Raw genomic sequence first — 27,805 nt, 5'->3', positions numbered from 1 at the left:
GACTGTCTGTATGTATTCAACAGGTTTGATTGAGCCTTCACTGGATATAATCAAATCACCTCCAAAATAATCTAATGGTCAACATACACTGCCTTTCTTGATAACATGATTAAGCAGCAACATTCTCACTGAACAGATGCTTTTTCAGTCTACCAGAGGCCCAACCTCAGTTAGACAAGCAGATATCACACATACTGGACAAGCAACCTTATTATGTCACCCAGCATTAAGTCTAAGGGCCTTCAGAAAAGTTGCTGCTGTTGGATTTATCATAACTGCTGTCCACCTAGATGGTACCTAGGGAGCTCCATGGTGGTTTCATAGGGGTATATGAGAAGCTTCTGAAGAGGCTGACCTGACACAGATAGCCTTTGGCCCTCAGGCTTTGTTATTTTATCTGTGCCAGCTAAATCTGTTAGGTAGCCATGGCACACCTGTGCAAAATATGCAGAGGAAACTTTTTCTGTTTACTTAGAAGTCAAAGCAAACACCTGATTTCACAACACAAGCATCGGCAAACTCACATAACCAACTCGATTTACGTACAGAGGAGGTGCAACAGAGATAGTTAAATCCAGACCACAGAAAACTGATTGTCGATATTAGCTCTGAGGAAATAATGCAGGTTCTGGGTGTCTAAACATAGCCAGAAGGAAGCAGCTACAATGAGCAAACTTCTGCAGGAGTTGACACTGAAAGGAAAAACAAATTAAACTTGTTGCCAGCGAACACGATTTGCAGATATCTTCACCATCAGCATTTGGATGTTTGTTTGCTAACGCGACGCCCATGCTCAGTATCACATATGCTTTTTTTGGTTTCTTCCTGTTCTGTCAGCCTTTTTCTGTGTTTTTAAATGAGCCGTTGGTTTGAATTGCACTATCATTTGAAGCCCGCCTTGTTCTTCCAGCTGATTGCAGCGTCCTTATTAGCTTTTTTGCGACCCTCCTGAACTCGATTTTGAGAAGTGCTTTACACTTGTGATTTTATTGCTACCAATACTGCACAGGTAATAATACAATTATTGCCTCGGTTACCCTTTTAAGATACATACCCCTGTCCCTGTTTTGTCCAAGAGATGTCTGTGACCAGCAGCTGGTAGAGTGTGTTAATGTGGATGTCACAGCAGCTGGCTGCTCTCATCCTGTTAGCTCTGCCTGCCATTATCAGGCCCTCCAACCGCCACCACCTACTCCCCCTCCAAAGCTGCTGTGATTGCTGCTGCGTGCCGTACTCATTTTAATACTCCAGACTCATTTGACCGTCTTTATGGACTTATCATATTAAACATTTATCACAGCCATTTCCCTAAATCAAGCATGTTTATTCAACACTTAGGGGACCACAGCCGGGATCCTTTCAGCACCCCCACCCCCGGCACACTCACACATTTCACACACACACACACACACACACACACACACACACACACACACACACCTTTATTTTCTCCTTTTCCTTGTTTCTCTCCGTTCCTCCTCTACTCTCCCTCAGCCCCCCTGGCTTGCTTTATTACAGTCCTCGTTTCCCTCTGTACGCCTGCCTGAATAAAATGAGAGGCAGTTTTGTACAGTTTCTTCCCTTTTCCTTTCCGGTCATCCTTTCCTCCAGTGGCTAGGACACAAGGGGAATTGTGCTGTGCGAAGCCGAGCAGCCAAGCAGACACAAATGTATTCTGAGCATTTAGTCCTTTGAATGAATCGAGTTTTAATTTAATCATCTGATCAAACACTAATTAGCATAATCACTTGTGGGGATGGATGGTCTAGATAGAGACACAGAGCAATACATAATAGACCCCGTCTATGTGTTGCTAAATGTCTGCGGGACGCTTAAAAACACATACAGTATATAAATGTTACAAGCTTCTGGGGACCCATGTGGGGCTTTGCCCAAATTACCTCCTCTTGCATGAACAATAGAGGGAAGTCTTCTTCAACAGCACAGCCCCAGCAAAGTGATATATTCACTGCTACACTACCCTACAATCAAATGCACTGAAGCCAGGCCCCGCGTCCGCTTATTTGATCTTGGACAAGATGGCTTACTGCAGCATCACACCTTGGCCTGAGCAAAGGAGGTCTGGGAATTCTAGGAATACCACAAAGTGCTAAGATTATTGACAATGCACTCAGTCTCACACCGGGCCGAGGGATCGATGAGTGGCCAGAAGGACATAAATCAGACTCCTGTGGCTCCACTCCATGTCACACACTAGCCCACCCACCCCACTTCCCAATTAAACTCACGTACGCACTGGTTTGCATGCACACAGGAACACACACTCCGTAAAGCCTCCCGACACATTATATATATACTTCACATGAACACCAGGAAATACAGCACTACCTTCCACATCTCATACACACACACACACACACACACACAGGCATATTCTCACACACCTTACAAACAAGATGACAGCGCTTTAAAAATGGCCAGCTAAAAATAACCGCCACTAACTTGGTCTTAAATCTTAGCATCTGTGCCAGGTTTAAAAATAAGGAGCAATGTCAAGAAACCAAGCTGGACCCATTTGTCTTTCTGTCACTCTGTCTATCCAGCTTTGCCTCCTCCGTTATCCCGTAGCCTACTTTAATATTCGGACAACGGAGCATGAGACACTGGGACAGACTTGATGATGAAATATCTCCAGGAAATGCATTTTTGAATAAACTGACTGAGATGCAGATTTGAATATACAAGGAGGGTCCATGAAAAGCCAAGCTCAGAGGCATCACTGGAAAGAAAGAGACAGGCTGGCAGACAGTTGGTGAGCCACAATACATCAGGCATGCATCATGCTAAGGACAAAGTCACGCGAATCAATTCAGCCTTGGGCTACCAAGTGAGTCGAGTTCAATTCCTGGACCTGGTATGTGGATGGCTGGATTAACAGCCAGTATTTATGAGGTGCAGTGTGATTGTTTGTCTCTAGGGGTGATGGATAGCAAACTTGTCGCACCTTCAACACCTGTCTTCCACGATGGGCAAAAACTGTGGTGGGATACTCACCACAAGTGAGCCTGCAGACACACACACACACCAATGAGACCCAAAAAGGACTACTGGTGTGCGTGCACATATAATCTATATTTTATGAAAAGGTCATGCATGTTTTTATATTTGACACAAGTATTAAATAACATTTCTCTGTCCTGTTTGGAAAAAGGGAATCAAAACTGGATTGAATTTCACAAAACCAAGTTTCTTCTGGCAAAACAGCAGCACATAAAAACTGCAAATAGAGAAACAAGGTTTTACTTCTAATGAACTCGTTTTGGGGGGGATATTGTCACAAAGGCTCATGCAACCTTGTAACAATATAATCTCATGTTTAGAATAATTGCTATTTAAAGCAAACATCTGATTGGAAGCAGATCACAAACTAAAGCAAGTTAGCAAGGCTAACTTGGAACACTTTAAACCCAAAAAAGATACAAAAGTCATTGAGAAGATTGAGTAGTTTAATTAAATTGTGCTACTAACACTTTGGGTTTGATGAGACACATTTTGTTCATTTTTGAATAAACTATACTTCAATAACTTGAAGCTTTTTGAGAAATTTTTTTCTAAACCAGTTCCTGACTAACATTTGGAGACCTCACTGCAACTATGAAAAAGAAATAAATGAAATAACATTTTTTTTTAATATATGTAGTTGCCTGGTGAGTGTGTTGAAATTTGTTTTTTGTTTTACACACCTTCATTTTTGACCAATTGCAATTAGGTGTGCAACCAACTTGTCACCCAGAGGTTGATTGTGCAACAACCTTCTAACTATTTTGGATTGTAAGGTTATTGCAGAGGTCACCTGGTGGGAGCCAACCTGTCTGCAAACAATCGCAGTGTGACTGCAACCACTCCCAGACAGATTGACGAAGGTTTTCAGATAACTTCTGTCAGATTGACTGCAACGTGTTGGCAATCTGAGTCAGGACCCGTCTCTTTCTAATTGGCTTTCTACTTAACTTATCTGGTCGCTAACTGATTTTATTCTGGTTATAGTCCTTTATAAAAGTGAGGTTGCTGAGTGCCTGTGTCATTTTGCACTTAAATTGTCATCTTGCAGAAACTATGTCACTATTTATGGAGGAATTTCTGAATTTCAAATCAGACGGAAACTGACTTGCAACAGATCTGCAAGTTTTCATCATTAATCGCCACATTATCTCAGACAGATCTCACAAACTTGCCAGCTTAACCCCATTCAGTCAAACTGAGAGCAGACTGACTCTGTAACATGCCATTTTATCCCACCAAAATCACTCTGAAGACAGCAGCTGACTGCGAGTGCACACAAACCTGCTCAAAGGTAATGATATGGCAAGCTATTTTACAATATCGTTGGTCTGACGTCACTGTTACATAATTTAAAAAAAGGCAATCAGCTTCCTCAAATGTTTGAGTGCTTTTAACTTATTTGGGCAAAGAGAGCGGGCCACAGTGTACTGTTGTATCAACACATATTTATTCATTCAGTATCTTCTGCCTGTGCTGATCATGTCACAGTTGGTTAACTTGTCATATCCAGACTGATAATGTACAGTACAGTACGATACAGAGTACTAATAAAATGATAAAGTTGACTATGTAACAGGTTTTGTAGGCGTGTTTGTAACTGGGATTACCCAAACTCCAGTTAATATACAAATTTTTGATTGAATGCTGTTATAAGTTGCGTATAGGACCTTGTTTCATTCTTGATGATCCACATGTTTGATTTGGGAAAGATTTTACACTTTATACCTCTCCTGATGCAACCCTGCAGATATATCCAGGTTTGGAACTGAAACTGGGAGTACACTGGCTCGAGACCCCCTGTTATGGTGTATGGTTTGGAGACAGTGACACTAACGAAAAGACAAAAGGCCAAGCTGGAGGTGGCAGAGTTGAAGATGTTTAGACTTAACCAGGATAGACAGAATTACAAATGAGTACATCAGAGGGACAGCTCAGGTCAATCGTTTTGGAAACAAACTTTTGACCTTGAAAAAGTTTTATTAAATCAGAATTAGCACCTTGCAGTAGATCTTCACGTTTCAGGTTTTGCATCAAGAAGAGCGGTCTGTAGGTCTGCGGGTCTGTTATTGAGACACTCACTGGGTCTTTTGTCATAAGTGGGCGTGTTCCAAACTACTTTGAAACTAAAATCAACAGAAAACCACTTCTGCAGAGGAGAGCAGAAGTGGTTCACTGGTCTTTTTTAAACTGTCAAATAAAGCTTCTACACCAGTTCCCCCACTACAGTACCTGTGCAGTGTAGCCCAGTAATATAACATGTCACTTTGACAGGTGCTGAGTGAATTAAAAACATCCTCTCTACTGAGAACCCTCTCTGAGAGGGAAACCCCCGCCAGATGTACTACAGCCTCACTTTGCACACATGATCAAACACCTACATCTGGGTGCTGAGGGCTTTTCTGCTCTTCCCCGCAGATGCTAAATGATATCGTTAACATTTTAATGCAAGAGACATTTACACGCGGGCTTGCGCAATTACACCTCCGATTCAGTGGAATCCTGTCAGACACAGTGTGATCGGTAATTAGATTTTACATTGGGTGAAATGCAGCACACACACATAAGCATGCGCGCACATGCACGAGTCACCAAAGCTTGCTCCTAATTAGGGAGCTAGACAGGCTCGAGGAGGTATGGTACAGTAGAGTAGCCCTCATTATACAGCTGGGATGTATGAACTAGGGGATATCTATTATGATCGCACATCAGGGTATCCATTACCCAACATTAGCACCTCTTTCAACTGGAATCGCGCGCAGAGTTCAAAACGTAACCCAACAAACCTTCACACAACTCAGACAAGTGAGGAAGAGTTAAGTGGGTTTGTAAACTTAATTTAGCCCATTAGATATTCAGATCAGAGTGAGACTGCACAAGATGATCTATCACTTGACTGTACGCTGGGTGCTTTCATGGGGTAATTTGATTTCAAGAGCTATGATACTGCTTGTGCAACCAAATCCTAATTGGTAATTAGTAAACAGACTACTAGTCGTGAGTGCAACAATAAGGGTGGTCAGGTTTCTCTCCATTTGCTTTACAGACCCGGCCGCTGGGAGGCCGCTGATCTTTAGACATTTTTACAGAGGCATCTCCGACAAAAGGAGGCTCTCATCACTGCACTGGCTTTATCGCCTTCATGTAGATTTATTACCACACAAACACTCGTCCCACCTTCTATTTGCAGCCAAGTTCAATCTATCCATCCACCCCAGTCTCCGCAGCATTTCCATCCAGTGTTGCAGGTTGCTAATAATGTGGGGTCATGTAAAATTGGCAGGCTAACTGATGTTGGCAGCTATTTACTGTACTGTAAGCTACACTGGGATGGATGCTCTGGAAGAGCTTCCTTATTTTGGTGTGTGTGTGTGTGTGTGTGTGTGTGTGTGTGTGTGTAGTCCGCGAAAGGTCACAGCTAATTGAGATCAAAATTTGATTGCATGATTTCCTGACCTCTACATAATAGTTCGTTTATTGAAGAAATACGAGATAAGTCCTTTTTAAGTCACGAGCGTCGGGTTAAGCCGCGTGCATGTCTACAAATCATCGCAGTCTTGGTGGGGACTCTGTGAGAAGCCTTGTCTCATTATATCTTTGCAACGAGAATTTGAATAGGCCGGTTTAGCTTGCTGTAGTTTTGCCCAGAGGCAACTTTCAGGCAGAGATATTTAATGGTTCCTCTCCTGTACTGATGACTGAATTTATAGATGCTACTTTGATAGGTGCAGGAAATAGCAAGAGCATAAAGTCTTAAATGGAATACAAAAAGTAATTGTGCCTCTTGGCTGGTGAATGTGTCAGATTTAACATTTTAATTTTCATAAAAAGAGTAATAAGGACCGGGGTTGTCTTTTGCTTCCTTTTGATAATAAACAATCAATTGCAAAGATAAGGAAAGCAATTAAAATGTGACATTTTTGAGCATTGTGTGGTTGCGAATCCGTTTCCCTTTCTTTAATTGAGTTCATTAGGCTGATATCCAGTGAATGTACGCAAAGAACACAGAGAACCCAGAAGCGCTGTGAGGTGCTCGGTTATAATATGGTTGCTTATAACACCTGTGGACACAACGATGTAACGAGATGTGATTAGCTTTGGGTCGGGAGCTTCCAGGTCAGCACGGTTTGCAGACAAACTCACAGTTCCCATCAGGAATAGTCTAATATTTCCACAGGTGTGCCATTTTTTTATTTTTTAAAAAGGTTTCCAGTTTGTGAAGAATTATTAAGCCCAACCTAGTGAATGAAATCATCCGGTTATCCAATGTTATGAACGGGAATTCTGAACTGCATGGTATTTTCTTTGCACAACACCACATCATATGGCTTTCTTTCCCCCCATACGGTGAAGAGTAAATGGGTGAACGTTTTAGGACGCAGCCCCTAACACCCATTAAGGAGGTTACCATAGAGACAGGCCAGTGTGCACATGATAGGCCTAACTCTGAAACAGCAAGAACTGTCTGGAATCCAATCTCCGTGCTGGCTTCCATCTACAAGGTCATTCATTCATTCTGACAATGACTACTCAGCCGATGAACACCTCATTTTCATGATAATCAACCATATATATATATAGCCAGGGTCCTGTACATAATGGGAAAATCAAATATAAATGATAGAAAAAGGTAAAGATACTTTAAAATTCACTTATACACACACATACATATATATATATATATATATATATATATATATATATATATACACACACATACATATATATATATATATATATATATATATATATATATATATATATATATATATATATATATATATATATATATATATATATATATATATATATATATATATATATGTGTATGTGTGTGTGGGTGTGTAATGATTGCAGTGCAAATAACAAGCACAAAAAGTGTAACGTCTGCACTCAAGGCTGTCTATTGCTTAATCCCTATCAGTTGCCTCAGGCCTCCTCAATAATCCCTTAAGCAATAAACGGACACAATCTTGCATGGCAGTTGATCTAATATCAGAGTCAGATGATTATGATTAATGAGGATTCCTTATTGTTCCTTTATGAGTTTCAGCACAAGCTGGGCTGAGGGAGATACCATTTTATATGGAGTCAATGTCAATAAACGGCACCGACGGAGGGTTGCCTCAGCACCGAAAACGCGTTGGCACAGAAACAAAAATCCATTTCGAAGCTTTATTTTATCATTCCGGCCAGAGGGGGGAAAATCCATTTTGGGGGCATACTATAATATATCACAGCCCCTTGATGCGGTTGAATGTATTCATACCTGTAAATCCCCACTTCCCTAATTTTTCTTTTGTGAATTCTCTTTTTTTTTCCATACAAAAGCAAACGACCACTGATTTTTTTTTTCAATCCCCATCTTGTCACCCTGATGTCTCCCAGACATGTTTCCATTTTCTTTCCTTCTCCTTCTTCAACTCTCCCTTTTTCTTCCCCTGTTTTCGTACACACCCAGTCGGCCATAATCCCTCCCTGTAGAAGGGACTCTGGCCAATAAGTGAACGCAATAAACTGTATCAATTTTCCACCATTGATTTTATATATATGCATATATACGCACTGTGAGAGCGTGCAAATATACCTGCATGGTGTCTCGCATGTGTGCAATGGCACAAATGCATGCAACTGCACTTGTGTACACGAAAAACAGCGACAAGATGCACGACCAGGTCTGAACGTCTCAATTCCAGCATTTGAATGGAAAAAATGCATTTCACACTCTTTTCACGAGTAAATTTGTGAAGTACTTTTGCATTTGCAGACAAATAAAATACAAAAATGACCCCTGAGGACTGTGTTTCATCCAAAAACATTACACCTGTACTGTTCATTACATTCGTTGCATGAACATTTTGTACTAATGGTGCACGCTTTCTCTCTGCTAACTACATTTTAAGGTAAATAAACAAAAAGCTGAGCTCACATTTGTAACAAAACTCGTTTTGCAGGTGCTGCGAACACCCTGCTCAAGCCAGAAATATAATTTAATTTTTTTAATTAAAAAACAAACAAAGCCCAAAACGTTAAAATGCAAATACGAATGACTGCCTTTAAGGATCTTTGTATAAACTGGCCTTTTTTTTTATGCTTTAGTGTCAATTTAGGCCATTTGAACTTGAAAAATATGCTCTCTGTGGGGGATGGGGAAAGGGTTAAACCAAATGTCCATTATATCAAAGACGTCACTTATTACTAAGGGCCACAGTGAAACAAGGTTGTGACAGGAAAAAATAAGTATCATTTGGTATAAAACAAAAACAAATATTATTAATATGATTCAAATGAAAAACTATTCAAACTTGACATAATATCCAACTATTGCAATTAAACAGACTGACTACAGGCACACTAACAACATGGTATAGCCGTTTTATTTCTCCTGGTTCAGGGTGTATATCTGAAGGCCAGATATGGGTCTAATGGTTTGTAGGAGAGCTTGAAGGATTTAAAACGCAATTCATGCCTCGCCCGTCTCTCCCCCTCTATCAGGGGTGTCAGCCTTTTGACAAGCATATAAAATCCATTTCATGTGGGTCACAGGTGACCTCCATCCTCCCTCCTCAGTCACTTAGCTGTCTACCAGTGATTTGCCTTCTGCAGTATGTGATGAGCAATAATAATAATAATAATAATAAAAATAATAATAAAAATATGAGCAGGTGCAACTTACCATTCAAGATGCTCTGGGAAAAGATAAAAGCCAATATCCACATGCCCTGCTCCGTTCAATCCCCCCAAGCTATGCTTTCTCTTCTTCCTCTGACCGGTGCCTCCCTGGGTTTCTCTTCTGTGCGCTTGGGCTAAGGTTAAACATTTGCCACTGTCTTGAAGCAAACCGGTCCAAGTCTCTACTTTTAATATCTCCTTCGTACTTTTTTGTTACACTGATTTGGTTTCTGGGATGTCTCGGAGCATAAATGCGCCTCTGTGATTTTCTTGGGGAGAGCTCTGCTCAGACTCTCCTTCCTGTGCTCCGCGTCTTGCTGCTTGTCCCTGTTATTCAAAAGGATGCTGAAGGGGTGAAGCCCAGGTGTGTGTGTGATGCTGAGTCAGAGCCGGGTTAGAGCGGATCCTGGGAAAAGAAATTAAATCCGAAAACAAGAAAGAAACAAACAAAAATTAAAATTTAGAAAAAATGGTTAAACTAAATCTTTAAAAGAAAAATGTCCGGTTTCAGGTTTCCTGAATAAAACACTGGAAGACGGATCATCCTTGAAGGTAAAAATAAATGAATAAATAAAATGTTACAAAATTAAAACAACTAAAAGAGAAAAGAAGCAAAGAGAAGAGAGAGGGCGGTGGCAGAAGAATGAAAAGCAGGTTTTTTGCTCAGACTCCAAAGTCAGATCATCTTCATCGCCTCTGTGCGTCCAGCAAGAGGCGAGCAAGCGCATCTTCCCCGCTGCCGCTCTCTAATCGCACCACACTGACTCTCTGAGCATTACACAGAATAACCCTCTCCCCTGCCCCTGCAGACGCTTTAATTCCTCATTGCCTTAAAGGAGCAGAGGCGGCAGCCGGTCGCTCCTCGGGGCAGGATACTGTTGTGGAGGTGGAAGAGTGTGAGAGCACGCAGCGAGTGGGGCATTTGCATTAAGGAAATGAGCTGCACCTGACGCACCAAGGTACCAAGGATTTTTACGCACGGGGTTGTATCAGCTCAAACAGAAAGCGCTGTCTGCTGGCGTGCAGGTGTACGCGGAACACGCCGCTGTGCCCCAGATCTGGCTTGAATTTAGTTCCTAATGTTTTTCTTTCGTGTGTGAAAACAGAAGCGAGCTCCCCCGTAATAATGGAAATCTGCAAGGACACCCAGTGACGCGTATTTTCTGTTGTTTAAGTAGAAAATGTAGTTGTTTTTTTCTTTTAAACTGAATAACAACGTGAACTTGATTGATGAGATTTAATAATCGCATTGAACAGAAGATAGGAGGGGAAGGCAGCCACTCTGTCTGGGGGAAGAAAAGGGGTTAAGATGAAGAGCCCCCCCACCCCGAAGACGCACATACTCACACAGTTTATATCGCCTCCCTCAACCCAATAATCCACCACTCACCACCACCACCAACCCCCACTACCACCACCCCTCCATTTTAATGCCTGCCTTGAAGTCAAGGGTATAGCTGTGGAAGCCTGTGGGCCTGTCCACAGCGCCGGGTTACACTCAGTGTGATATAACCGCCAGCTCATGCTCTGTCCCACATGACAGAATACATTGCAAGTGAGATTCCAGCTATATACCCCAAGACACTCATTTTGTATGCTCATATCCTTACAAGTCTGAATGTGTACAAAGATAAATAAATAGAAGGTTTCATGGTGAAAGGCTATACTGACTACATTTGTAGCGCTAATAGCCGCCTTTTAAGTTGGTAAAGATGCTGAGCTGAGAGTTCTCGGTTCAGCTATTTTGATCTTTGCATTTTGCTGCTGTCCAGTCTGGTTTGTCCCTGTGTCTAATCTGTCACAGCGTTCTTCCTGTTTCTTTCCACACTCCAGCAGACAAACAGGAGCGTTGCTTGCCTCAAAACTGTTCAAGTAGTACTCAGATATTTGTATTTACTCATGTTTGATTGGTCAGATATTGTCTGGATTATTTTTTTTTACTACTAATGCTACTCCAGAATGTCTGTTTGAATGAGTGATGCTGTTTTACTTTTTGCCTATACGTGCAAGATAAATCCAAACAAGTTTAAGACTGGAGGAAAGGAGAAAGTGCTAGTGTTTCAGGGCAAATGGTTAAAGATCCGGGCTGTCATTTAGAGCTGATTAGGAGCACTGTGCTGGTTTTTTGGCTGTAAATTCTTGGCATGGAAGAACAGCTGAGTTGATTAGCTGCTGCAGAATGTGAGATATGATCATTTGCCGTGCCATATTTTTATCCAAGCTTTGTTTTCGCCTCGCTTGCTGCCCATACTCATTCACAGCAGTCACACTTAAATACTGTAATACAGAAACAAGGTTTCATCATCTGTTTCCAATAAGCTATTTTAAAATGAAAGTAAAACACCTTGCTCAAGGGCATCTCTGTAAAGTTCAAGGACTATGTGTTAGTGATGCCGAAGGCAAAGCCCATTCATGCCCTACAGGTAATCAAATGGAGCAGAACTGCCCGTAGTTTTCCTCGGTTCAGCCTTTTTAGTAATGTTAAAAGAAAGCTTTTCCACAACTAAAGGTGACATCCGCAGCCTGTCAAGACAAACAGTTCTTAGAGAGGGAGGAAAAAAAGGCTTTGACTGTGGGTTCAAGGGATTGAGGGAGGGATCCATGGCATTAGAGACTGCCATCTGACATTTTAGGGGGAAATGAAGCATTGGTGTAATCAAAGTCCTTATAACGTCTCTGGTGTAATCTCGCTCAGCAAACAGGATTTTATGAGAAGCTGAAATTAAAACTTTGGCAGTGAAATAGATAAAGCAAAGCTAATCAAAAGGTGATATTTGTTTGCCTTTGAAAACTAACGTTTGGCGTCACAAAGCATGGAATAGAGGCAATGACACAGCCTCACCTCAGCACATAGGTCAGGGGCATATGTACTGTGTGTGTACACTATATACACCGTCACACCGCTGTACGCACGCCCCGAATGAGGGCGCTTCCAGTAAAAGCACAATTTCACAAAGTGTGTTTGACAGCAAACAAGCACAATGTAACATCAACACTGACAACATGACCTCACAACAACCAAATTACAGCCGGTGTGTTTGATGACTCAACTCATATTCATTTCAGCAAAGAACGCTCACATTGCTGGACTGTGATTGAGGAAAAATGGCTCTAACCTGTATTTATTAGGGGTGCAACGATATTCGTATCGATATTGAACCGTTCGATACAGTGCTTTCGGTTCGGTACGCATATGTATCGAACAATACAACATTTGTAATTTATTTTATCAATTTTCCTTCTGACGATGCTGTCTGTGTTGAGCGCTCAGTGAATCTGCGTTCGACTACTCCGCCTAGGCTGCACTGTCGAGCGCAGATCCACTGAGCGCTCAACACAGACAGCATAGTCAGAAGGAAGAGCGCAGGGCAAGCTAGCGAGACAGAAGTTAAGCTCTCCTTGCAACAGGCAAATTGAACGTCATTCAGATCTGGCGTTTGGAATTATTTTGGTTTTCATGTGACGTATGACCCTGAAGGTAAGCGAGTCATGGACTAAAGTAAAACAGTATGTTGGATGTGCCATGCAATGCTCAATTACATTGGTGTGAACTAGTGTGTTAGCGCAGTTAGCTCGTTAACGTGTTGGCCGTCTAGCCCCATGCACGGAGTGATCGGCGGTAGCTCGTTAACGGAGATTTGCCGTGTTGTGGCGTTAAGGTCATTTCAACGAGATTAACCTGAAAGCACTAGCGGGAACACAACGAATATGACTGCACATTTACGCCGACATCATCCTAGTGCAAAGACAAGTGGAAGCAGACAAAAAAAAGCAAGCATGCTACTAACTTTAGCCGAGTCATTTAGACAGCTGTTAGCACATGATTCTCCTTATGCTGTTGAGAATATAGCCCAGAAGAAGCGGATAGTATAGCTTTTATTTTGGAAAGAGACATTTCTCTGTAATAAACTCTCTTTTCCAAAGATGAGTGATTCCTCAATCAGATACAGGGCTTGCAATATCGCTAGCCCGACGTCCTGGAGCTAGCGATTTTTTCAGTCGGGCTACCAAAATCTATCTCTTCCCTGCCCGTCGGGCTATTGTAGGAAAAATATATGTCAATGCGTTTGCATTCTTTCGGAAATGTAGCTGGGTAATTATGTCATTGGCATCGGTGAGCCACTGTCAATATGTGACATATTGAAATCGCGTTTGAATTTGCGCTTGTTTTTTTGCTTTCACTTTGCAATCGTGCGAACTGTGTATAGAGAGCGACAGCACTGATCTGTGAGTGATGATAATTTGTGCACCAATTCCTCTGACATCGTCTTATTAATCGTTAGCTTACTATGCAAACATGACAAGTGAAATCTCCCGCAGCTTAAACATGTGAGAGGTTGATCGCGCAGAGAATCGCTGAGCTTATGTGAGTGAGTGTGTAAAAGCATTTCAGTTCTGCTGAGCCAAATAAGACAGGTCAGGGTGAAGAAGTGACAGCCAAAGAAAAGCTTACCACAAAACGGAGAAGTTATGACAAATCAGACTATAAGGCAAAAAGAAAGTGCAGCTTTATGGTTTCATGGACAAAAGAATTTCTGTGGCTGCAATATGACGAGCTAAATAACCAGGGCTGCACATAAGTGGTCCGCAGGTGCGCATTCGCTGTCAAAATAAAAAACACGCACAAGGGTTAGGGTTAAATTTAAAAACTGTACTTTTGAGTTAAAATATATATTTATAATTTTAATAAATGACAAATTAAAAAGGCATGAACATTTTTTTGTATCGAAAAAATATCGAACCGTGACACCAAAGTATCGAACCGAACCGAACCGTGAATTTTGTGTATCGTTGCACCCCTAGTATTTATATATAATCCTTTTAATCAATATTGCTCCCAGTAATTACAGTACTTTGTCTATGAGCCATGTTTGATCTCTATATGAGTATGTAATATCTGGTTAGCATGGGTTAAATTCCCTTTTACATTAAAAACCATAATTATAAAATAATTACCTCTCTCCCTTCTATTTAATAAAAAACATGGATGCCGTGAGAGAAGCTTTCATTACCACAAGAAAACAACATTTTTTTTAAAAAAGTCAAAATTTTAGCATCACTGTACAGAGAAATAAAAATCAATGATATGTTGAAAACACAAAGGTCAGAACTGGACATACATATAGATCAAATGTTGCTGTTGGCACAGCCTTTATTTACACTTATGGAAAACAGGTGCTGCTGTTTATCACTTACAGCAGCTGTACAACTGAACAGGCTACTTGTGATGTGAAAGACAATACCTTGATTTTCACTCTGAACACAAGAGCCACAACCTTGTCACCAGTAGGCTGAGGTATTCAGTGGTAACGCTAACAGATTATATTCAGAGATAGATAGATAGATAGATAGATAGATAGATAGATAGATAGATAGATAGATAGATAGATAGATAGATAGATAGATAGATAGATAGATAGATAGCATGAATGTGAGCATGAATGATTGTCTGTCTCTCTGTGTTACCCTGTAATAGGGTGCGACCTGTCCAGGGTGTAAACTGCTGAAATGGACTCTGTCCCCGCTGTTTTTTAAGAGATAATTGAAGGATGATCAAACTTTTTAACCATTGAAGTAAAAAGAGATTGAAATATAATAATAGTAATAATATATTTTATTAATAGGCAACTACAATTTAGCAAATGTTTAAAAGCACCTACACGAAGATGTCCCCAGAGTAGAAACATGTGTCTAGAAAGGACTTTGTTATCACAGGAGTAATTAGCTGTTTTTGCACTGCAGGACCGACCTACTAATCAGAGTCTGCTTTTCCGCATCAGCTGCAGTGTCGCATCTACAGGACTCACATGGATGGAAACATTTTGCAACAGCTTCCACCAAAAATTTCAATTCTGAACAAGCCAAAAGAAAAATATTGGAGAAAACCAAGATGGCTGCTGTTTTTCTACTAGAGGAAAACTGTTTAGTTGTTGAAGCTGATGTCTGAGCAGCAGTTTGATGTTATTTGTCTTGATTTTGGTATTTTTCAAAAAATGCTTTCAGAGATGAACCAGTCCACTTTAACATCAGCTCGCAAGCCTTTTTGGGGGGCACTGCGAGGCACCTTCCACAGAACATGCACAAATGTACCAGTCGTATGAAGACAAGTGAAGATGAAGCTGTGGTCCAAAGCTTTATTGGCACTAAGACTGATGTGCTCCCATTGCAAGCTGATACTAAAGTGGTAACCTACAGTCACTCTATAAAACTGTATTATATGCATGTGTTTGCACTTTTAGAAACACCAATCAGGCTTTTTTGGTTCATCCATCGTGTAACTTTATTTGATTTTAGTTCATTTGACAAAATCTCCCAAACCAAAATTATAAGGAGAAAAAGGGCCATTTTCAGCCACAAGGGAAAGAAATCCATATGACAAATCCAATAACTATATAACAGCATTCAGTGGCTCCACAGCCATGTTTTGGACATGAGCAGAGTGGATTTCAGTGGGGTTTGAGTTCACTGCGTGGGTTGGGGGAGGAGAAGAGAGTTCGTTTTAGCCCCCCAGCATGATGCCTAAACAGCAGTAAGTAAATGTGACAATGAAGCCCCCGGGCTGCTGCAGGCAGTCTTGGCCTTGCAGTGCATGTCTTTGTGCGGGGGTGTTCGCATGTGCCAATGTATCGGTGCGTGCATATAAGGAAGGAAATGGAGCACGTGTGAGACAATTCGTGGCACTGCACAGTCAAGGTCGTGACTCCTCTGACTGTGATACTCACACTGGCATGGGATCTGTTGGCGCTTTTTATTTTACTGCCAGCTTCAGCGGGGATGATAAAATTAGATCAAAGATATTAATCAGAGTGGTGGCAGCCACTGTTAAACCAGTGGAAGTTGTATTGTTGTGATTTATCCCATTTGCACTGCACTCATCCCATTTCTCCAAGAACAGATGAATCAGGAACTACAGAAGAGCAAGCATTTTAAATTTTGGAACTTAAAGCTTCTGATGAACTCTGCTTCTTATAAATGGATTGTATGCAAATGTATGTGCATGTCGAACTGTCCCATCTGGCTCCATTATTTGTGCTTTAACATACAGTTGCAACACCCATCAGCACTTTGTATTCACCATAAACATGGGCTCCTATGTTATTCTATCCTATGTGTTGGTCACTAAAACTGGAAGCTTTTATTGGACAACCTTGTTGATCAAGTCAGTCAGTAATTGCAAAGAAAACTATAATTAAGGTCTCAAACAAAATGATATCATCTTGGGTTAAATGGCTAATGGAGTTGTATAGTAGTTTAATGGAGACAGTGAGAAATTAGATTTTAGAGAAAGCAAATAGGTTCCCTTCCTAAGCTTCCTTGAGTACTTAACAGCACTTAGAGGACCCACATGACACCTCAAATTCATTTATTCTCTGTTAAGCATTGGTCCAAAATACAGCGTAATGGAGTAAATGTATGATGCAGTTCAGGAATGCACTCTTTTTTTTCCTCTGTTTTTTCATATAATGTATACAATATACAGTGCCATGAAAAGGTCTGGGGCTGCTTAACTTCTTCCAGATGTCCAAGCATTAGTTTGTGCCCTAAAGCTGAAGCACACTCGGGTTCTGTAGCAGGACAAACATGTCCTATAAAACATAACAGCAATGGTGGCCTTGCAAAAAAAAAAAGGTTTTGGAGTGGCATAGTCAAAATCTGGACTTAAATCAGATTGAGATTCTTTGGCACGGCCTTAAATGGGCTGTTTATGGACTAAAACTCTCTAATGTGCCTGAATTAAAATAATTTTGCAAAGAAGAGTGAGCCAAAGTTCGTCCACAGGGATGTGAAAGACTCATTGCCAGTTATCAAAAACTTGATTGCAGTTCTTGCTGCCTAGAGTGGCGAAACCAGTTATTAGGTTTAGACAGCAATTACTTTTTCTGATACAGTCACTTAGGTTTAGATAGCTTTTTTCACTTAATAAATGAAATCATAATTTAAAAACTGCATTTGATATTTATTTTTGTCTGAAATTAAAATTTGTTTGATGAAACATGTGAGTGTGACAAATATGCAAAAACTAAGAAAATCAAGAAGGGGATAAAATAGTTTTCCACGGCACCGTATGCAGTATAAAATTAAAATTACAAATATTAATAAAAATAAATCACAAATAATAAGGCGTGAATGTGTAATTTATTTATTTGACGGTAAGACAAAAAGAAAAATGTAAAACAAGTTAAAGAAGGAAATCAGACAAAGTGGGACATAATAAAAGAACCTGAAGCTCTTAATGAAGTGAAATATTAACTCCATAATGTTGTAATAGTGAGTAAGTGTAAGTGTCTATAATGTGATGTAGGTAACCAGTGCTGGGAAGTAACGGAATACATGTGCCAACGTTACGTATTTAAAATACAAAATATGAGTAACTGTATTTCGTTACAGTTACTGTTAAAAAAGGTGATAATTAGAATACAGTTTGATAAAATAAATGGACTACACGGCCGTCTTTTCCTGTTTTATATGTTAGGCTATCCCCTCTCTACTTTTGGTAACTCCAAACAAAACACGAAATAAGAGGCTCTAATGTAAGCATCCTGTTAATGTTGGTGGCGTCAGTTACACAATGACCTGGAGCCAGCACAACAGCAGTGCACGGGCAGGAATGCATTTCTTACTTGGAACTACTGTGACCGTTCAATGCCAGCAACCAAGATGCTCTCAGCTCAAAAGACTCCAACTCCAACCCTTAAGAAACATCTGGAAGTAAGTTCTTTTTTAAAAAAAAACTAACGTTAGCCTACTGCAACTAGCTTGTTTTAGTTGTGGTAGCTACCTGGGTTATGTCCCATTTCAGTATCTTCAATGTACTATTGCTGTGTGATTTATTACTATTACTGAAGGCCACTCGCCATCGAGCTAATATTGTTAGCTGCCGTTAGCTGAGGTTAGTTTATAGACTGCAGAATGTTAGACTAAAGCTAGCTAACAATGTTAGCTAGCGTGGCGAGTAGCCTTCAGTAATAGTAATATAGTAATAAATCACACAATAGTACATTATGTAGTTGTAAAACTATGACAATATATTAAGTAATCCAAAGTATTCAGAATACGTTACTAACATTGAGTAACTTAACGGAATATGTTACAAAATACATTTTGGGGCATGTATTCTGTAATCTGTAGTGGAATACATTTTAAAAGTAACCTTCCCAACACTGTAGGTAACAATACGCAGTATGCTTCTGTAGCCAGTGTAATTTCCCCATAATCTACATCCAGTCAAGCTCTTTCTGTGATTAACTGAAACATACTCCAATGGTGTTAAAAATTCTCACACCAAAATATCAACACTGACAGGAAGTGGCATATTCTCCTTTAGCTACGTTTCCTCCATTCAGCACCTTCCACACACGTGCAAACACACACACACACAACCCCGGCTGTCCCTCTGGTCAACCCTGTCCCTGGCGTGTGTGCAGACAGGCCGGGTAATCCCTCAGGATGGGGTCTCTTGTTTTGACAACGCCTGTGAAGCCCAGCGTCTCTTACAACAAAACACAGACTGGCCTATCATCAGCAAAATGTCAGCCTTCAGCTCACTCCTTTCGCCACCCAAAGGAGGATCAGGTTGCCTTTACACTATGTGACCCATTAACTCAGAATAGAAACATTCTCAGCACCGGTATAATGATCCCTTTTGTTTGCTAAGACAATGACATTGATAAGAGACAAGCCATGCTCGTGGCTCCTTATACAACTGTGTATAAGGTTACAGAGTGGCCAGAGTAGTTCAAGCTGCTATATGTTTACAATCTAGTAGTTCCCCTTGGGATGAACACGATACCTGCGGGTCAATCAGCATTAGGACACATGCACACTCTTTAAATTAGGGCAGAACTGCTATAACCTGGGAATGTGCCAGCTGCATGAAAGGCATCAGGGTTTGGAAGTCAACATGTCAAAGGAACTATGAGTTTATATGATACAGAAGCTTTTTAAAACTGGATACTTAAATTATGTAAATCGCACGTAATACGTAATTATTTAAATTTTCTGTTTTTATGTATTGTTACTGATATATGAACCTATCTCCAAAAGACAATCTTGAAGCATCGCTATGCTATGTTATTATCAGCTGCGTGGTTCGTTTTAAGATGTGTGGGTGAAATTCTAGTATTTTATTTGGGATGTTACTCAGCTCTAATCAGCAGCTATCTGTGTCCGTGTGACGCATCCATACAGTTTATGGATGTAGCTTGCTAACTAAGTAAGCAATTATCACCAGGTGTTCCAGGTGAGCTAGAATGATCCAGAATGGTGTTCTAGCACCTTTCGTTAATGAGAAATGAAATTGTGAAGGCAGATTCATGCATTCTACTGTCAAATGAGTTTTTTTTTTTGTGTGCTGAGATACTTGCTCACTATGAAGAAGATAAGTCATTTTATTCGTTCTCATCCGTGCAGTCCATTCATGGTACAGATATAAATAAAGTTGCAGCTGTAGCATTTAGCTAGTGCTGCGGTAGAGGTCAGATAATCAGTCATACTGTTTGCGTATCGGTGAATTTTAAATGCAACTTGCAAATACCTCAACACATATAATATTTCTGGGTGATTTACAGCTTTTTGTATTTTTCCGGAGTGAGGTTAATGCGCAACACTGAGAGATGGAGAACAAAGTACGAAAGGAAAGAAAAGAAAAGAGAGAAAGGTGAGAGCGTTTGGTGGCATTTGATCATTTTTAACATAGACATAGTTTTTAAAAATGTTGAAAACTGGACATTTAAATTGTATATGTGATGTTGTAATGCATTTTTAAACTTTTTCTTTTTATGAGTTTTGAAATCAGGTAGTGGAGGTATATATATATTGTGTGTTTCTGAGTTACATTTTTGCAAAACATCTTGCAAAGAAATGTGAAGAATGCTAATGTTCTGTTATTTAGGAATTGCATGAAAATGCCAGACAGTTTAGTGCGTGCTGTGCTGGATATTTTGCAGTGTTGTGACGAAGTTTGCAGCAGTGCACTGTGTTGGCCTGGTGCTGAGCTGTTGTTGTGTTCAGCGTCATCATTAGATCAAGAGTAGCAGGCACCGTTTTACATTTAAGGTGAGGATACTGATTAGTTTCATTTAGTGAATGAATAATACTAGTGTTATAGTATCTCTGGCTGGAAATCAGCCATGTAGCACACTTCAGTTGTTAAATCCAGAAGAGCATCAAAAAAATCTACTGGAGCTGACAAAACAAGTTATTTTCGACAATTTATTTCTAATGAATTCTACACCGCTACAGCAGATCTTAGTGGTCCTTCACATGCTAACCTGAGCATTTTTAACCCCCTATTACTACCAATAACCTATTGCTATACCAATTTATAGTCAAGTATTTAGTTTATGAATTTGATTGACAGATATTTCTTTTTTGGAGGATTAATTTTCTTCTAAAGTAGGACAAGATCTATAAATACCATATGAAACCATGAAACAGGGGATATAGCTAACCTACTACTGTTAATTTACAAAATAATTTTATCAGCACTTTTAAAGCGCAGTCTTTAAACAGATTACTCAAACTGTGGATTGGATTGTATGATTGTATGTATTCACCTGTGAACTCTACATGTGCTTTAAGTGTAGTTTGTTATCTGAGAGCAGAGGCTATCCCTTGGCCCATATTTCCACTCAGCGTCTGCTTGCTCGATGCCTTTGTTCCCTTCCTACTGCAAACTCTCAAAAACCTGACTATTCTTTTATTCGTTTTTCTTAATTGCTAATTCAGATTTAGGCCCTAACTTCAGTCACACACAGCAGATGTTACAGGATTTCAGAGGCAGTAATAATGAGCCAAATTCCCCAAATTATGCGTTTTAACCTAAGTGTGCTGCAACTGACAGCTGAGTGCGCTGCAGCGTATGAAAGCACAGACAAGTCGACAAAACACACGCAAAGTGAGAAAACACCTTTACTAATTTGATAATACACACAGAGCAATTAGGGAAAAAACATGCTTCAATGTGAGAAAACACAATGAAATTCAGACAGACATGTTTCCAGGGGACACTAAAAAGTGACGTACACGCTTGGAAGCGTTTGTTGTTGCTGTGGTGAATAATAAAGTTAATGAAGTCGTCTGTTCAACTGTGCTGTGAGAAAATGAGCTGCTTTTTTTTCAGACCACATTTTTCAGATATCGACTGTTAACCCTGCAAGCGTTTCAGGGTCACGTGCTTAAGACTTCGCTTCGACTCTGCAAAACGGACCACAGCACACACAGCAACCTTTTCCCGTCTCCTCCTCAATTCGTAATACCAACACCCCAGCCTGCTACAGCAACCCCAGACAGTTTTCCATTGGTTAGCCCCAAGACACAGAGGAGCATATCTGTAGCCAACCTTGACGTGCTAAACTAGGACGCTGAAGGGGACAGAAATGGGAGGAGAGAGCAGGAGAGTAAGCGAGGGGAGGGGAGGGGAGAGGAGTGGAAGGGGGAACCTAATGAAAACCTGCTGGAGGAGTGGCAGAAATAAGGAAGTGAGGATGGAGAGCTGAGAGGGTTATGGCAAAGAGGGGGACGGAGAAAGGAGCAGTGGAGAGGGAAGGGAGTGAAGGTGGAGAGTGTGAGTAAAGGGAGGGAGAGAATAGGGTGGATTTATTTATTTATTTTGGTGATTTGTACTCCGGCTGCATATGTGCCTGGTCTCCATCTTCTCCATTCTCTGCTTCAAAACTGGAAAAATCAATACGCCCACAGTCTAGTGTATCCCCACAAGAACTGGATCATTAAAAATATATAATCAAACGCCCGCTCGTCATTTTTCATCACCATTACCATCATCACGTATCTGAAGAGCGCACAGATACCAGTATATCACCAACATGGTTGTAACAATTTAATAACCCAATCAATGGCCTTCTAATTATTTCAGTGCCACAGTTAATCGTCCAGTTAAAGCAGTCCTTCAGCCTCGACTCGCGCAGAGAATGGCACACGGAGACAGGCTGCTTGTTAACAAATGCACACAGCAGAACCGAAGCTGGGCTGTTGTAATAAGAATATCTGACTTCTCAATTTCACAACTCAATCCAACTCAGGGTCGCAGTGTTGCCTAGTAACGATGGCACACTACTGACCTTATCTACGTGGTCATAAAAATGTATGAAGAAGCCCCCCCCCCTCACGCCTTCAACCTCCTCCCCGCCAGCCTTCGCTCAGTCCTTCCTACAACCACACAACAACCTCAGAGCTCTTATCTCCCCTCTTTTACGAGTAGCAAGTAGCCAGGGGCCGAGCATCCTCTACACTCCCCCTAACCCTGCCGGGCAGCTCTGCGGTGGGTATTCTCTGCCCAGGAGCTCCTGTCTCTTTTTATACAGAAAGGGGGGGTGAGGAACATGAAAACACTTGAGCCTTCACAAAAACACAATGCTCTTGTTTCTGTGCACACTACATGCATGCAGAACACAACAGATACAACGCTGGTGGGCGTGAAGTGGGAGGCTGGAAGGATGCAGATTGCATGCTATGAAACTGATAGATAGCTGTAAGAACAGAGGGACACAGTCAAGCGCAAAGGAGACTGAATACCGCACTGCAAGGTGAGTCGGTGCACCAGCCTTCATAATAATATTCTTTCAGAGTGGATTTTCTCTTCAGCCTGCAGTGGGGGGGAAACAAGAGTGTGATATAAGTGTGGAAGAGTGTGAGAAAATGTGTTTAGTGGGAACAGAAATACAGTATCAGCACCACAATCCATCCATCCATCCATTCGCTTCCGCTTGTCCTTTTCAGGGTCGCCCCTCGCCCTATGACAGCTGGAGCCTATCCCAGCTGTCATAGGGGGAGAGGCGGGGTACACCCTGGACAGGTCGCCAGTCTGTCGCAGGGCCAACACACAGGGACAGACAACCATTCGCACTCACATTCATTCGCACATTCACACCTAGTGACAATTTGGATTATCCAATTAACCTATCCCCACAAGCTGCATGTCTTTGGACGGTGGGAAGAAGCCGGAGTACCCGGAGAGAACCCACGCAAGCACGGGGAGAACATGCAAACTCCACACAGAAAGACCCCGGCCTGATGTTGGAATTGAACTCAGGACCTTCTTGCTGTGCGGCAACAGTGCTAACCACCGTGCTGCCCGATTTTCTCTTCAGCCTGCAGTGGGGGGGAAACAAGAGTGTGATATAAGTGTGGAAGAGTGTGAGAAAATGTGTTTAGTGGGAACAGAAATACAGTATCAGCACCACAAATATAGTTTATTGATGAAAGCAATTTGCCAGTGAGAGATGAGATGCATCTGATCTCTATCCGCTCGTGAGCCCCGAGAGCCGGGTTCAGCTTTTCTAATTGGGTATCGCCTTGGAGACGCCCATCCTAATTAGGAGACAAACTCCAGGTGTTGCACCTGACATCACCTCTGAAAGTCACAGAGGGAGTGTGACACATACTGTATAAACACACACATCTGCTCCATCTGCTGGCTTTACAATTAACGCAGCCAGGCCGGAATATGTCGAAATTCCCGCAGCAAACTTAAAACAGACAAGGGGAAGGTCTTTTTTATTCGGCTATGGAGGCAGACCATCGAAGTAATTGTTCTTTGTTTTTATTTATTATTTTTTTTCGGGGGGGGGGCACAAGCAAACCTTTATGCTCATGTCTCACCTGAAAGCGATGGCATCTATGGGCAGATTGGAATGGATGGTTACAGATTTCATGCACTATGATAAAATTCCCTGTTAAATTACAGTGAAGTGCTGGAGCTAGATCTGCTAGCATGAAACTGTATACAATATATAAGCTGTGCAGTATGATACCGTCAGCTGTGCGAGTGCCATTTCTTTAGAGGAGAACCCCAACAGCATCTCAGTAATGAGGATGTCCACAGCCTCCCACTGCAGTCCAGCCCACAACTACAGCAACATCTGCTCTGTGGCACCCAACACATCAGGTGGGATCCGCTCTGTTTGAACAAACACAGGAGGCATATGTATGCATATGTACGAGTTAGAGTAACTAGGGAGACTGGTGAGGGTATGAGTAGTGCCTTGAGGCGAGGAGCAGAAGGGTGGCAGGGTTTCTGACATGCCGTGGACTGTTTAGACGCAAGCCTCTATGACTCATCTACGTGTCACTAATGCTTTTCCTATGAATGAACAAACAGATACACTGTGGAGAGGCATCGCTATCACCACAGGGGGAAGAGTAAGTGTGAGTAGCCTGTGAGACTAGGATGAGACACCCTTAAGGCAAGGCAAGGCAAGGCAAGGCAAGTTTATTTGTATAGCACAATTCAACAACAAGGTGATTCAAAGTGCTTTACAGAGACATTAGAAACAAGAACAAATAAAAAGCATGATTTAAAATTGAATAAAACAAGCAAATAAACTAACTAACTAGTTAACAAACAAACAAACAAACAAACAACAGTATATAAAATCAAAATAGATAAAATCAGAACAGTAGATAAAATCAGTAGTTAAATGTAAGTTTTGAAATTTAAGCTTAAAGTTAAGCTTAGTCATACTCCCGCCTGTCTGAGGAGCTAGAGTTGCTGTACAGTTACAAGTAATCGATCTAAAAAAAATGAAACAGATCAAAACCAGCTGTCTTTTATATGGCTGGAATCATACAGTGTGGTGCCAGTGGATGAGCCGTGATGTATCCATGCACCTGTTGTCTGGCACGTCCCTCTCATCTTATGTAGACTCTCCTCATTTGGGCTCATCTCCTGCAGCAGCAGCTGTGAATATGTGCACCTTGTTAGGCGGTTGACAGTTCTGGCAGAAGGAGAGACGGGGAAGTAGCTTGTTATGAAGAACAGGCTAACTATATGTCAATCTCTGCCGTGCAGAGAAGAAACAAAAACAAAGATGTGCAAAAAAATCCTTTTAATCTCAGCCTAAATTCATTCTTAAAGCAAGCTACGTTGTATTTATTTAAATATTTGAGTCCACTAAACTAAAAGCTAATTGACCCCAGCCATTTTTTTTGCTAATACACTGCACTGCTGATTAGATACCAAAAAATGAGATTTGTCTGAGAAACATGTGGACAGCCTGATTATGATGATCTGCCCCACTGTGATCCCCATTTACCGCTCATCCAGCTCAATCATATCTGTGCTGTAATTACACTGCATTCAAAATGCTAGCAGATTCAGCAAACCTCTGAGCAGCATTATACACTTACAGTGATTGGGCTGTCTGCAGGCCTGATTATTATAGCCCTGCGTGATGCTTTAAAAAAAATAAAAAGGATGAGAGCTGGGGTCACCGAGAAAGCAGCAGAGCTAATTCGGGACTTCACAGCACAATATTTATTTCTATGATCAACTTGTTTGATAGACCTGCTTATGCTTTAAAATAATGCACTGTGTCAAATTAGACTGGTAAGAGTAAAAACAAGTGTTCAGATGATATTTTGTGCAGTGTTAACATTTTTACAACATCCTATACTTTCTTACACTGTGGCAGCCGATAGCCAGTAATCTTTAGAAATATTCATTTATTTGATCTTCAAATAGTTTCATTTAAGCTTCTAAACACGTTTTATGCTGCATTGATTTCTTAACAAAAGGAGAACTCACTCATTCACACTCACTTATGTCAAAATTGCCAAAATCCCAAGTTAATTATTAAATCAAACATGTACAATTTTGAAACCCTGTAAAAACAGAAAGCACTTTTTTAATTCCACATGGTTACCATCTACTTACTTTCTTTTTAGATGACTGTGCACTAAATATATTTTCACCTGCTGGTCAGGTAAAATCAGACATTTACATATCTGATGTCAGGCTCGAGGAAAGTTTGACTGGCTGTAAAAAAAGAAAAGAAAAAAAAACCCAGTGAGTTTAAAGCAGATTAATCAATAAGAAAAACATAATTTGCTATAATATAATTTACTTTAGAGAACAAAACTATGAGAATTTAATAAATATATATTAAATTCATCGTGGTAATTAGTTGGCATAATGTTACATTTAGATGTGCATCTGTGCTTAGACGTCGATGTTTGTTGTTGAGGCTGAGGAGGAGGGCTTGCATTTGAGACAATGTGGAGCAGTCTCCTCCTCTCATCAGCTGTAATGATCAGAGCTGTGAGGATTAAGTACCGATGTCCCAGTAAAGGAGCTTTGCAATGCCAAATGTAGGACCACTGGCTCCCCTAAGCTGTCTAATTTGCTCATCCACCAGATGCTACAGCTCTCCTAGATTGGATTAAAGGCACAAAAAGGGTGTTGAGCGCCTTGTTGTGGGCAAAAGTGGAACTGCAGGGAGAGGCTTTAGGACCAGATTAGAAACATTGAATTGGATATAAGACGGGCACATTATTAAAAATACACTTTATAAAAGTCATGAATGGGTATTTTGTCGTAATTTACATTCTTTGATGAATCACTTTTGGTCTTTTTTACCAATGAGTCTTTATCTGATGGAACCTGATCTCTACGAAACTGAAGATTAAATAAAAGGAGTCTTTTCCATTAGATCTGTTTGATCTGATCATCATTACAACTCTTTAGCTAAAACTTTTAATTTGTAATTGGTACACTTTTTAACGTGTTTACAAATTTACAAGTATATGGTGGCTTTAAATGACATAAAGCTCCACTTCTCATTAGAAGACTTCATAAACAAAACCAGGTAGAGAGCCCTAAAAAGTTGTTAAACTCTTCAGTCAAAGGATATATAACATACCTCCTGATTTTCTGCATTAAGGGGTTAGTAGGCTACCAGACAAATGATGCATTAAAGCTTCGTCCTGTTTTTAAAACTCTCAGGGTAAGGAAATACCCCAAGATCCAGGGAAGAAGAAATAGGAATTGTGCTTAAATGGGTCATTCACAAGACCCAGTGCATGACAAGCAGTCCACCGGAAAGATAAATTTTTGTGGTCACAGTAGTTTCCCACATTATTAAGGCTAATATAACTATAGCGATTAACTTCAATGAGGGTGTGAGACAAGCATGGGTGGGGGACAGGGAAAAGAGCCGAACATGTGACACTACTGTGCACTCATGAGGTATTCAGTGTGAGACACTGGTTGTCTGTGTGTGGAAACAGGCAGCATGGAGAAGACCTGTGACAGCGATCTTGCCTTCCTTTCTTACTCTTTCTCCCCATACGCTGTCAGTGCCGAACCGAAGCCGTC

The 27,805-nt window shown here is 40.9% G+C and overlaps 1 protein-coding gene across 3 annotated transcripts in view; it reads right to left on the bottom strand.

Annotated features, from left to right (window-relative positions):
• Nucleotides 1-10,662, bottom strand: part of LOC146693788 (cell adhesion molecule DSCAM-like) — an 86,817-nt gene extending 76,155 nt beyond the window's left edge. For 2 of the 3 annotated variants that reach the window (XM_085429692.1, XM_085429691.1), the window contains exon 1: nt 9,698-10,661. In XM_085429692.1, the coding sequence (XP_085285818.1) occupies nt 9,698-9,740 (43 nt within the window). In that variant the 5' untranslated portion in view covers nt 9,741-10,661. Of the gene's footprint in view, nt 1-9,697 lie in introns of all 3 variants that reach the window. The other variant, XM_085429693.1, reaches the window with a different exon arrangement.
• Nucleotides 10,663-27,805: the final 17,143 nt, after the last annotated feature.

This window comes from Copadichromis virginalis, linkage group LG14 (assembly GCF_057382275.1).
Source record: "Copadichromis virginalis isolate Kocher_CV1m ecotype Utaka linkage group LG14, C_Virginalis_male_GT1.1, whole genome shotgun sequence".
Classification (NCBI taxonomy): domain Eukaryota; kingdom Metazoa; phylum Chordata; class Actinopteri; order Cichliformes; family Cichlidae; genus Copadichromis; species Copadichromis virginalis.
Note: the sequence above shows the minus strand (reverse complement) of the source record. Positions and strands in the feature narration are given on the sequence as shown.